At 39.5% G+C, this 12,287-nt stretch overlaps 2 protein-coding genes across 2 annotated transcripts; both read right to left on the bottom strand.

Moving 5' to 3' along the window:
• Positions 1-1,080: 1,080 nt before the first annotated feature.
• Positions 1,081-4,515, bottom strand: LOC141604573 (phosphoglycerate mutase-like protein 1). The gene is made up of 9 exons (XM_074422980.1): positions 4,276-4,515; positions 3,821-3,898; positions 3,532-3,719; positions 3,295-3,457; positions 2,046-2,120; positions 1,844-1,932; positions 1,617-1,736; positions 1,474-1,518; positions 1,081-1,387 (listed from the first exon to the last, which is right to left on the bottom strand). Exons 2-9 carry the CDS (start codon positions 3,881-3,883, stop codon positions 1,291-1,293), a joined length of 840 nt encoding a protein of 279 aa, XP_074279081.1. The 5' UTR covers positions 3,884-3,898; positions 4,276-4,515; the 3' UTR covers positions 1,081-1,290.
• Positions 4,516-5,018: 503 nt separating this feature from the next.
• On the bottom strand, positions 5,019-7,177 carry LOC141604572 (tubulin beta-1 chain-like). Its single transcript, XM_074422979.1, has 3 exons — positions 6,585-7,177; positions 6,019-6,288; positions 5,019-5,919 (listed from the first exon to the last, which is right to left on the bottom strand). The coding sequence occupies exons 1-3, from the start codon at positions 6,979-6,981 to the stop codon at positions 5,243-5,245; spliced, it is 1,344 nt and encodes a 447-aa protein (XP_074279080.1). The 5' UTR covers positions 6,982-7,177; the 3' UTR covers positions 5,019-5,242.
• Positions 7,178-12,287: the final 5,110 nt, after the last annotated feature.

The following is a 12,287-nucleotide window of genomic DNA, read 5'->3' as shown; positions in this document are numbered from 1 at the left end:
TAACTAAAAACTAATTATTATTTTTACGTAAAGTTAAGCGAAACGAGGTCGAGCCCAAAAAAAAGTTTATAAACCTACTTTAATCTTGGTAGTAGATAGTTTTGTTTAAGTTGACAACCGATTTTTGTTTTAATTTTGAGCCCACGAGCCCGTGGGTCGGCCCGCCTATTTAAAATGGGCGGGCTTGGACAATCAAACTTGGCCCACTATAATGGACACGGGCAACAAAATTAGGCCCGCCGGACAATTTTTTCAAGTGTAGGCCCGTCCATGTCCGGCCCAAGCCCGCAAATGATCACCTCTACCGGCTATCAAACCACCTCGAAAGAGTTGGACATGAATGTCCAACTGAAGCCATGAAGTCAGCAACCTTGTTAGCTTCACGAAAGCAATGTTTAATTATCACTTCATCGAAAAAATGAAGGTCTAATTTCACATCCTTGATAATACTAGAAATTTCCCACGGAAAATGAAGGTCTAATTTCACATCTTGTACATCTTGACGCTATTGTAGTGGGTCTGGTACATCTGACACTAAATTGTTACTTTCTCCATTCAACTCACTCTACCACTTTGCTTTTTCACGTTCGCCAACGCGTGTTTTACGTGGTAAATATCGTTAGTTACGTATTTGCAAAAATTATAAAAGTTAGATATTTTTAATGTACTCGATAAGACGAATCAAATAAGATCCCACATGAATATATTTTCACTTATGTATTGAGATAAAATCGAGTTTGAATGTATACTTGTGAATAGTGTGAAAAATGTAAATAAGTAGAGTGGAGTTGAATGAAGGAAGTATAATTGTTATATCTGACCCTAGTATGGTGCGTCTGATAGTACGACGTCTACTATTTGTGTGAAGATTCAAGTCAAAGTGAAGATTTGTTTGAATATGCGTTGAATCTATTTCAAACTCTTTTTAGAATTCCGCATCTGATTAGGTTTTCTAGTTTGATTAACTAAAGTAATTATTGGTTTCTTTACTTAACTTTGTATTTGTTTAGGAAATCTGAATGCCCCGAATAATATATTCTGAAATCTGTACTTCCTCGCGAACAATAAAAGAGTTCTCCCTTCTTCTCGTGGACATAGCTAACACATTGTTAGTGGACCACGTAAATCTATTGTCTTAATTCACGTTCTTTAGCATCTTCCTTACATCCGTACACTAACAATAGATACTGAATGTATATCTGAAATGAAAATCCACTAGTAAGTTTGATATTGTAGAAGTCATTCATAGCATAATGCCATTCTGATTACCAATCTAAAACGAGGGTCGAGCTACGAAAGCTTCTCATCTACTGCGTCACTTGGAAGATCTGGTCCATCTGGAACTTTTCCCGTAAAGTTTGTCGCGGGAGTATCATGACTTGCCATACTGCAAATTTTGTAATATAGCCATTAAACCAATTGAGTATAATGCAGGCAAGGAAGATTGAAGTTAGCGTTAGTTCTAAAGCTCACCTTTTATCAACAAGAATCATAGAGCGTAGTTCACAGTTTTTGAAGCTGCAAATGCATGAAAGTAAACTCAGTTAAACCCAAGACAAGTTGAGGACCCTCAATCAGGTGATAAAGTGCCAGTTTACCATAAGATCAACACTTACTGTGTGCATATTTCATTTTTCACAATTTGATGACAATCATTTCCAAAGGCACTAAGGGTGTGAAACAAAAACCCGCTGTGAGTCACAATAGCAATTTCCTTTTCTCTTCGGCTCCATAGCCTAAATCAGAAGAAAATAAAATTAAAAATAAAAATAAATTAAACAAAAGTAAAATGAAGTGGAGAAATAGAGAGTTCACAAACTATGAACAAGAAGAGCATACATACCATTTCATAAACTTCATTCCTCTTTCCGCCACTTCTTCATCTGTTTCTCTTTTCTCCTCCCTCCACATTATGTCCTCGTCACTTTCTATCTGATGTTTAAGATGTTGAAGGGGAAAAGAATTAGTATGTCAGAGGCAATGGAAATGGGAAATGTTCATTTACTTTTTCTACATCCAACCTCATTCAGACAAATGTAAATTACCAGTGAGAAATCAATAGCAGGGAAAGAAGATTGGTACTCTCTCTTTGTCTTCCTCTTATCACATGGATGGACTCCCTGAAACGAGAGATGATGATGGTAAGTACCAAAAAAAGTTAAAAAGGTTCTTTCTTTCCAAAGCAAAGACGAAAAATAAGTTTTATTAAAGAGCTAAAATCACAACAAAAAATACGACTTTTAAGTCTTTAATTATACAGCTAACGTTAAAATGTCTATGACCAAAACCGGCATAGGCAAAAAACCATATTTCCAGAAAATACAATTCAAAAGGAAGAAGATACTAAGTGATATCGAGCTGTCGAAATAGACTTTCTTCAAGATCAAACCACTCCTATGGACATATGAAGCCAGGGAAAGTTACAGATTTTAGTAACTAGTTCAGAAAAATCACGATAAGCAGAGCCGTCTAATGAAATTTGGAGGCCTGATTCCAAAACCTAAGTTAGGGCCTTGCGACTTGGCGTACCATTATTGTAATAAAAGAAATTATAAGTTTTTACATTTTTTTTGAGATGGAGAATGCTATTTTTTCTGCTTTTAAAATTTTTCTAACAGTGGGCTCTTGTCACAGAGGCGTAGCTACATAATTGCTACTTGCTAGTGGGTCTCGGGACCCTATAGTTTTCGGACAATTAACCTTTTTATTTTATTTTTTGAGGGAAAATAATTGACGTTTTTAGGGTTAAATTTGTCTAATTTGAAATACACAAACATGAAGTAAGCAAGTCGGTACTCCATATAAGTTTTTCTGTTAAATTTTAGTAAGAGTGAAGACTGAAGATGAACAGAAATTATTCCTCTCTTGTTAATTGTTAACCATAGTTGAAGAGCTGGAAGAACCAAGTACTCCATAACATTATGTAACTGCACTGGGCCTACTGCAGTACTAGTACTACACATAAAAATATGCAAGATGAGGGGTTGAATTAACAACCATCGAATCAGACTCTAGCCGTGCAACCATTATGCCAAAGGATGTTATATTCTTATTTTACAAGGTGGAGTATATATGTGAGGCGGCCCCTTATCGTTTTGGGCCAAGGTTGTTGGTACCCGTGTAAACAAGCTGTTTGACACCCTGAAGATTAGGTTTGATCTAATCTGTGGGAGTTAGGGGAAGCCCGCAAGCAAATGCATGAAATGCAGCAAAAAAATGTGATGTGTTTTCTGAATTGCAATGAAAAGAATTAAAGCAGCTGAAGCTGAGCCTGTAAATAAGATCAGAACATACCAGGAGTTCACGGCAAAGCTCAACGGCTAAAAAGGGAGAGCAGTTAAAACTTGAAATTGCAGGGCGGCCACTATTCCCTGCATCTGCCACCATGAGTGGCAATACATCTATACCATCAGAATAGTCGCCACCTCCAAAAACTCCAACAGCTGTTTGCAAAGTCCTATATATCCAAATTAACAGTTTCAGCTATATATAAAAGATAGAGACAGACATAGAGAGAGATGCATAATATACCTTGTCAAAGGAGAGATAATAACCAAGTCAATTTTGTTGGACAAACCAGTAGCCTGAACATGGTTGCGCAAATTATCAACCTGTTCCCAGCCAAGAGGAGTCAAGCTTGCATCTAGATAATCGTAAGACGAGTAGGCCTGGTGGTCTTTTTCTCCTGCAACATTGTGAAACCCTTGCGCATGTCTCACCTGTTAATTAATTAATTGAGTAGAAAACAATGAGATTAATTAACAGAAGAAAAGAATAATGAGAATGATAAAAAGTAAAAGGAGAAGTGATGAAGACACACAAAATGAAGAGTCTTGCAACGGTGGAGCGGATACAGGCCTTGACCACCTGAAGATGTATCCATGTCTGCCCAACCACTCTACAAATTTACAAAACAAATTACGAGTGTAATAAATTTGATTTAATTAAATATATGGCTACTAATTGACACCAATGCAGTTAAGGCTATTTATTATAATCTGATTGATTGATTGATTGATTGATGTATAGTTTTGAACAAATTAACCATATTAATTTAATTTAATTGATAGCATTTGTGAGAGAATATCCAACAAACAACAACATCCCTATCAAGGATTAATCAATGGAGTCACTTTATACATGTTTTTGTTAATTAAGAGTTAATCATCACTACACGCTTTTAAGTTGACAAAAAGAGAAAATCTTTTAAATACTAGAGTGATTGAAATGGGATGGAAGGAAAATTGAAATGATAAAAAGGTAAATTCAAAGTACCTGAAAGCCAGGAAAGAGAGGAGAGGAGCTATTCTATTAATGCCGTATGGGGATCAAACAAATGGAAAGGCTTCCAGTTTTACGGAGTATCAAACAAATTGTAGTAGGAGTATTAATTAAATAATGAATATACTCCGTATCTTTATTATAGAAGAAGAGTAACATGGCAATTTGGCATTCGCCTCTTTCGGCCCACCCAATTTTAGCCAAGTGAAACCCACCCTCCCATTTCAATTTCATAAACTAATCTCATCTTATCAACTCGTTTATATGAGTTATGGTCACTTCCTCCCTCCTTCCTCGTTTGCAAAGTCACAATTCAGTTAGTCATATTGTTTGAGAACTCATTACCTAATTCTTAGCTAGGAATATATGAACATCTCCATGAAAAGATATCATAGGTCAATGACACTTGCATTGCATTCAAATCTCTTACGCATAATCATTTTTCTCTTGTAGATTCTGATTATTGTGATTCCAAATTCATTAACTTTCCTCCGCTTGCATTGAATTCATAATGGCTCTTATTCCACAACCAAAAACATACATAATTTATGTCGCTCAATAAGAAGTGATGCATTTACTTGTGGTGGCATGGCATGAATAACAAGAGGAATATGTCAATGAAAGAAAAGAGAGATCAATATTTGTTCCACAGAAATGCAGAGAGTAAATCCATATAGAATCCCAAAATTTGAGTAGGGCAGTTTTTTTTCTAACAAGGATGTTGAAGCTGGGTCACATTGCTATGCAAAGAGTAATTTAAATTTTATAAGTATTCAAAGATTAAAAAAGTTTGATACAATAATAACACATAACCTTAATAGACTTTAACTCCCAAAATTCCGAAAGTGCAAACAGGTGCAAAAAAAAAAAAAAAAAAACACATGGTAAAAATATAAAGGTGCAGCAAAAGTTTAAGCTTGACTGCTTTAGGGTAAGGAAAGGCAGAAAAAGAAAAGATGATCTAGGCCTCCTCATTTTCCTCAGCGCCATCCTCATACTCTTCCTCGTACTCGGCAGTAGCATCCTGGTATTGTTGATACTCAGCCACCAGATCATTCATATTGCTCTCTGCTTCCGTGAACTCCATCTCGTCCATTCCTTCTCCAGTGTACCAATGCAAGAAAGCCTTACGCCTGAACATTGCTGTAAACTGTTCGCTCACCCTCCTGAACATCTCCTGGATAGATGTCGAGTTCCCTACAAATGTGGAAGCCATCTTAAGACCTGTTGGCGGGATATCACACACACTTGATTTCACATTGTTGGGGATCCACTCAACAAAGTAGGATGAGTTTTTATTCTGTACATTGATCATCTGTTCATCCACTTCTTTGGTGCTCATCTTTCCCCTGAACATGGCTGAGGCTGTTAGGTACCTCCCATGACGAGGGTCTGCAGCGCACATCATGTTCTTGGCATCCCACATTTGCTGAGTCAGCTCCGGGACTGTCAGGGAAACGTACTGCTGGGATCCACGAGACGTGAGAGGAGCAAAACCCACCATGAAGAAGTGAAGTCTAGGGAAGGGGATGAGGTTGACAGCAAGCTTCCTTAGGTCGGAATTGAGCTGACCAGGGAATCGTAGGCAGCAGGTCACACCACTCATAGTTGCAGAAATCAAGTGATTGAGATCACCGACTGCAATGACAAAGCATAAATAAAAAAGTGTTAATTCATCAGATGTATGTCAAGTATAGAAAATGATACTCGGTAGTTGATATGATGGAGAAGACTTACAGCTGGGATTGGTGAGCTTCAAGGTCCTAAAGCAGATATCATAAAGGGCTTCATTGTCCAGAACCATACACTCGTCAGCATTCTCGACCAACTGATGAACAGAAAGAGTAGCATTGTATGGTTCAACAACGGTGTCGGAGACCTTGGGAGATGGGAAAACAGAGAAGGTAAGCATCATTCTGTCTGGATATTCTTCCCTTATCTTTGAGATCAGCAGAGTCCCCATACCGGAACCAGTTCCTCCTCCAAGCGAGTGACATACCTGGAAACCTATAATAAATAACTCACTCATTTAGCAGCATAGGAATAATATTTATTTGAATTAACAACTCACAAAATGTACATCAAAATCTCAAATCTCATATGTATATGTGATCATCAAAATAAATAAAAATAAACAGCAATGTTACATACGGAGTATTGCATTGTATATATATAATATATGTATCATGTATGAATGAATGAATGAATGAATGCGATCATCAAGATGTAATATTAAAATAAATATTACGTAGTGGTAATAAGGAAAATGTGATGGATGAAATGTATGTATGTATAGTGTATACCTTGGAGGCAATCACAATTCTCAGCCTCCTTACGGACAACATCAAGAACAGAATCAATGAGCTCAGCGCCCTCGGTATAATGGCCTTTGGCCCAATTATTACCGGCACCGGATTGTCCGAACACAAAGTTATCAGGACGGAATATTTGACCCAGAGGACCGGATCGGATGCTATCCATCGTACCGGGTTCCAGATCCATAAGGACCGCACGAGGGACGTACCGTCCACCAGCGGCCTCGTTGAAGTAAACATTGATCCTCTCCAACTGAAGTTCCTCAGAATCACCTCCAAATTGACCCGACTTATCCACACCGTGTTCGTCGCATATCACCTCCCAGAACTTTGATCCGATTTGGTTCCCGCATTGCCCTCCTTGGATGTGCAATATTTCCCTCATCTTTTTTTTTTCTTTTTTTTTTTTAATGACAATAAATGAGATGCGCAAACAATTTTATTGATGGATGATCAACTATTTTCTGGGGACAATATAGGCAGCAAATCACGATTATATTGTCAATTATTCCAGGCAACGACAGGAGTTGTACAGGTGGAGAAGACAGTTGGCAAATGGAGCAGTTTTTTTTTTCGTTTTTAGGATGAAATAATCAAACCAAACAATAAATGGAGAGGCGGGATTTTCCCCATAAGTAACTGAAATGAAAATATTGCGCTTTGTTAATTTCTACCCCTTATTTACGCAGTTTTAAGATTATACGATTGAATGTACAATAAAAATAATGTAATATAATTTTTAATCAAATCCCCTACTCACTCTTACTGCTAACTCCTCCTCACCTTCCTCCATTGTCCAGTTAATGAATAATAATATTATCTCTTAAATTATTATAATTAATTGACTATTGCAGAACAAATCATATGACTCGTGAGAAAGGAATATATTTTCCCAAAATTTCTAATGCATGAAAATGTAGGCGGTATCACTATTACGATAACAATGAACGGTAAAACTTATAGAACCAGCTGAGAAAGAAGTCGTGGCGTGACAAGAATCACTGCCCTAAAGTTGAATTTGCCCCGCTCGATACACACGGCCTCTTGGCAACCAACCCCCAGGGTTACACGAATTCCGAGCCTAAGGTGTACGACAAAGACTCGGATTGAGGAGTAGTAACAGAACGTTGCCCAAAATCAGCTACGGAAATAGAGTGTAGAGAGATGGAGAGAAGAGAGAGTTGTTGTGTTTTTGTGTGTTCTGAAAAGGTAGAAAAGAGGTGTATATATAGTAGGTGTAGGAAAGATCCAGAAACCATAATAAATTGTCTCATAAAGAGGTTTTAGAAGACTGTAAAATCAGTATTGTAAAACACAAAAATTAGTACAGAAGACTGCACGGCCTACGGCACGCACCGCTAGGGGTGGGCACCGGACCGGAACCGATTTGGACCGGAACCGGAATCGACAAAATTCATGGACCGGGACCGGACCGGATTACAAAAATCCCGGACCGGGACCGGACCGGAAAAATTCCGGCCAAGACCGGACCGGACCGGATGGACCGGAATTACCCACTTTCTCAAATTCCGGTCCAAAAATTCCGGTCCATTGGACCGAATCGGACCGGAATAAAAATACAATTTTAAGAAAAAAAATGCAAATAACAATAATTCCGGGCATTCCGGTCCAAACCGGTCCGGACCGGACCGGACCGGAATCTTGGAAAATGGTGGACCGGAGACCGGACCGGAATTTTTAATTCCGGTTCCGGTTCACTAGATTCCGGTCCGGACCGGATTATGCCCACCCCTACGCACCGCAGGTGCTCTACCAGAGCCCAGAGCCCGTGCCCGTGCCCGGCCCGGCGTGGCATGGCGTGCGCGCGCGCGCGTGTGTGGTTGTACGACCCATTTACCACTACATATCTAGTAGTCCAATACAAATGATCACTTATAAACTATAAAACTCCAACATATTTTATCAATGTGGGATTCTTTTGAAGCAGAATTAAGCAATACTTCCAACAGAAAATAGTTGAAGTTCGTATTTTTTTTACATTAACTCATATTCTTATCTTTATAGCTCGTATTCTTATGTGCTCGTATTTGAAAGCTCTTAGTCCTTTTAAGTTCGTATTCTTTTTACATTAGCTCGTATTCTTATATTTTCGTATTTTTAAACTCGTGATCCTTTTAAACTCGTATTCTTTTTACATTAGCTCGTATTTTTATATTAATAGCTCGTATTCTTATGTGCTCGTATTTTTAAGTTCGTGATTTGTTTAAGCTCGTATTCTTTTTACATTAGCTCGCATTCTTATCTTAATAGCTTGTATTCTTATGTGCTCGTCTTGTATTCTTCTAATAATAGTTCGTATGATTGGTGCAGAAATTTACCTCAAAATAGTGTTAGATCCATTTTTCCTTCTTGATGATGATGTAAATTGCTTCTCGTTCACCAAAATATTATTAGTTGCATTTTTCCTCGTTAATTATGATGTCAATTATTTTCCTTTCACCATATTAGAATCAGAATTATGGAGAAAGTGTAAAGGATATAGAGAGGAGGTGTTTGGAAAAGCTTGATTGTATTAACATTATGACAAAGGTATTTATCCAAAGAGTCTTAGCAACCTAAAACCTAAGTTTCCTAACTAGAGAAGATTACAATATGATATGCTAGGATATACAATGAATTAAGCTAAGATTACAATCAAGAGAATATGTAAAAGATAATACAAATTAAAATATATAAAAAATAAGATTAGATGGAAATGATTAGCCAGAATCTTTAGACGTAATCTTATCATCCCCCCCGCAAGACGGACGAGAGGAGAGAAAGTCTGATCTTGGAGAGTAACATACGGAGCTGTGGCCGAGGCAAGGGTTTGGTCAAGGCATCCGCGAGCTGGTCGTCGTTGTGAACTGGAGTCACACGTAGGGTGCCACTTTGGACCTTTTCTCGAATAATATGAAAATCAATTGCAAGATGCTTCATACGGGAGTGAAAAATTGGGTTAGAACTGAGGTGAGTGGCACGAATATTGTCGCAAAAAATAGTAGGAGAGCTAGGCAATTTGAAATGAAGTTCATCCATGAGGTTCTCAAGCCAAGACAGTTCCGCAGTTGCATTCGCAGTAGCACAATATTCGGCTTCTGTGGAAGAGTGTGCTACGGAGCGTTGTTTCTTTAAGCTCCAAGAGAGAGCATTGCGAACCAGATAAACTATGTAAGCACCGGTAGAGAGAGCATCGTCTTTATCAGCCCCAAATCGGAATCAGAGAAGGCATGAAGAGCAAGGGGCGAGTCACGATAAAGCGTAAGACCAACATCAAGCGAGCCATTTAGGTAACGAAGAACACGCTTGAGAGCCTGCAAATGGACAATGGAGGGACGATGCATAAATTGAGACAATTTGTTGACTGAAAAGACAACATCGGAACGGGTTAGAGATAGATATTGCAACCCCCCTAACTAAAGAGCGATATTCAGTGGAGTTTTCAAGGGGTGTGCCATCAGTGAGATGAAGAGTTGCATTTGGGTCCATAGGAGTGTGCATCGGGTGAGACCCAAGAATGCCAACACGAGTGCGTAAGTTAGTGATATAGCGACATTGGCTAAGGAGCAGACCATGAGCAGTAGAATGAACCTCATCTCCCAGAAAATAGGACAAGTGACCCAAGTCCTTAAGTGAAACCCGAGACGCCAAACCCGAGATGAATATGCCTATAGTGGCAGAGCACGGGCCGGTGACAATAATATCGTCAACGTAGACTAACACATAGACAATTTTAGGGGTGTGACGAATGAACAGAGATGTGTCACAGATCGAATTGGTGAAGCCAACGCTAAGCAGATAGGTGAGGAATTCATAGTACCATGCTCTAGGAGCCTGACGGAGTCCATAAATTGCTTTGCGAAAGTGACATACATGAGATGGATCGGAAAAGTGGGATCAACGAACCCAGGTGGCTGAGCCATAAAGACATCATCAGTGAATGTTCCTTGGAGGAAGGAATCACTAACATCAAGTTGACGAAGGATCCAACCTTGGGTCACAGCAAGACTAAGAAGTAAACGAACTGTAGCGGGCTTAATCACAGGGCTAAAAGTTTTGGTCTAGTCGAGACCGGGCCGTTGGTGAAAGCCTTTTGCAACGAGCCTGGCCTTGTGTTTTTGAAGGGAGCCGTCGGGGTTATATTTGGTGCAATAGACCCATTTACATCCCACGTCATTTTGGGAAGGAGAGGGTACGGGGTTCGAGTGAGGCTAGAGTGACAGTGAGGTTGAGTTTGTCGATAGGGTTGAATATGTTATGAGAGGCACATGTGACATGAGGTGGGGGTGGGGAGGAGGGGAGGTGGAGGTGGATTGGAGTAGGTTGGACAGGGGAGGTGGATAAGGGTGATTCTGGTGAGGCAGGGAAGTCAGAGGGAGTGAAGGGAGTGGTTGGTGTGGATGGTGGTGAGGCAGAAGGCAGAGGGTCTGGTGGAGATGCGGTGGGTGGTGGGGGATGAGTGTTGAGTATAGGAATGAGGAAATCACACCAATCACGAGCCGAGGGCAGAGGTGGCAGTGTATTGGTGTTGTGACGGAAAGGGTAAACGTGATCAATAAAGCGAACGTGACAGGAGGAATAGACACGGTCAGTGGATGGGTCGAGGCAGAGGTAGGCGTTTTGGCTATGAGAGTAACCGACGAATGAATACACAGGCGATGGAGCGAGGGCCGAGCTTGTGACGAGTGTATGGGCGAAGCCATAGATAACAAAGGCTACCGAAGATGCGAAAATTATGATACTTAGGTGGATGACCGAAGAGAGTGGAGTAGGGGGAGCTATTGAAGAGGGTAGGAGTGGGAAGACGATTGATTAGGTAAGCGGCAGTTTGGAAGCGTGAGACCAGTAGGTGACGGGTATAGAGGCATGAGACAATAGAGCTAGGCCAGTGTCGACGATTTGGCGGTGGCGATGTTCGACATAACAATTGTGCTCCGGGGTGTGGGGAGGGGATGTGAGATGAGAGACTCCGTGCTTGCGAAGGATGGGCGACATTTTCTGAAATTCGCCACCATTGTCGGAATAGAATGTGCGAAGTGGTTTGTTAAATTGTTTTTGTTGGGTTCTCTTAATTGATGATGACATACTCATTTAACTTGTGCCTTCTTAGTTTACTATTTCTGGTTTAATCGATCAATTTGCAAGTCTTAATCAATCAAGGATCGTCAATCGTTTGATACCCAAGATATAGAGTCGTTTGGTCAACCTATGTAAAAGATGAAAGAGTAAAATACATGTAATAGGGACAGTCATGCATATCGTTACTTATAACGGGTAGTAGTATGCTTGACCATCTCGTTTGACCTGTCATACTTAAGCAAATCTTTCATTTCAAATATTTCATCCTTATCAAAATGGGCTTTCATATTTGAGATTTCTAACTTGAAATATTTGGAAGGGTGGTCTTTAAAAAGGAGTTTGTAAAGAGTACTTTAAAAGATTTCCTCTTTTATGATACACCTTTGCTTGTTTTCTTATGAAACTTTGTTTGATTCTTTCTTCTATTAACAAGAGGTGTCTTCTTGCTAATGTCTTCTCCTCTTTGTTTCTGAAAACACAAAGGCTTTTTAAGGATAGTTACAAACTCTTTTTTCTCCTTTTTGATTCTTAGAAAGACGTTCTTTTGGTGCTAGTTTGGGAAGGTCAACACTTTTGTCTCATAAACCAAAAGTCTTGACCACAAACCCTAGC

Source organism: Silene latifolia, chromosome 10 (assembly GCF_048544455.1).
Source record: "Silene latifolia isolate original U9 population chromosome 10, ASM4854445v1, whole genome shotgun sequence".
NCBI classification, from domain to species: domain Eukaryota; kingdom Viridiplantae; phylum Streptophyta; class Magnoliopsida; order Caryophyllales; family Caryophyllaceae; genus Silene; species Silene latifolia.
The sequence above is the reverse complement of the archived record's forward strand: the minus strand, read 5'-3'. Positions and strand labels throughout refer to the sequence as shown.

Coding starts and splice junctions, on each gene's coding strand:
- LOC141604572 (XM_074422979.1), bottom strand. CDS start 6,981: ATGAGGGAAATATTGCACATCCAAGGAGGGCAATGCGGGAACCAAATC. Junction 6,289..6,584: donor GAATTGTGATTGCCTCCAAG/GTATACACTATA, acceptor TATTTATTATAG/GTTTCCAGGTATGTCACTCG. Junction 5,920..6,018: donor GAAGCTCACCAATCCCAGCT/GTAAGTCTTCTC, acceptor TTGTCATTGCAG/TCGGTGATCTCAATCACTTG.
- LOC141604573 (XM_074422980.1), bottom strand. CDS start 3,883: ATGGATACATCTTCAGGTGGTCAAGGCCTGTATCCGCTCCACCGTTGC. Junction 3,458..3,531: donor ATTATCTCTCCTTTGACAAG/GTATATTATGCA, acceptor TTGGATATATAG/GACTTTGCAAACAGCTGTTG. Junction 1,388..1,473: donor ATGATTCTTGTTGATAAAAG/GTGAGCTTTAGA, acceptor CAAAATTTGCAG/TATGGCAAGTCATGATACTC.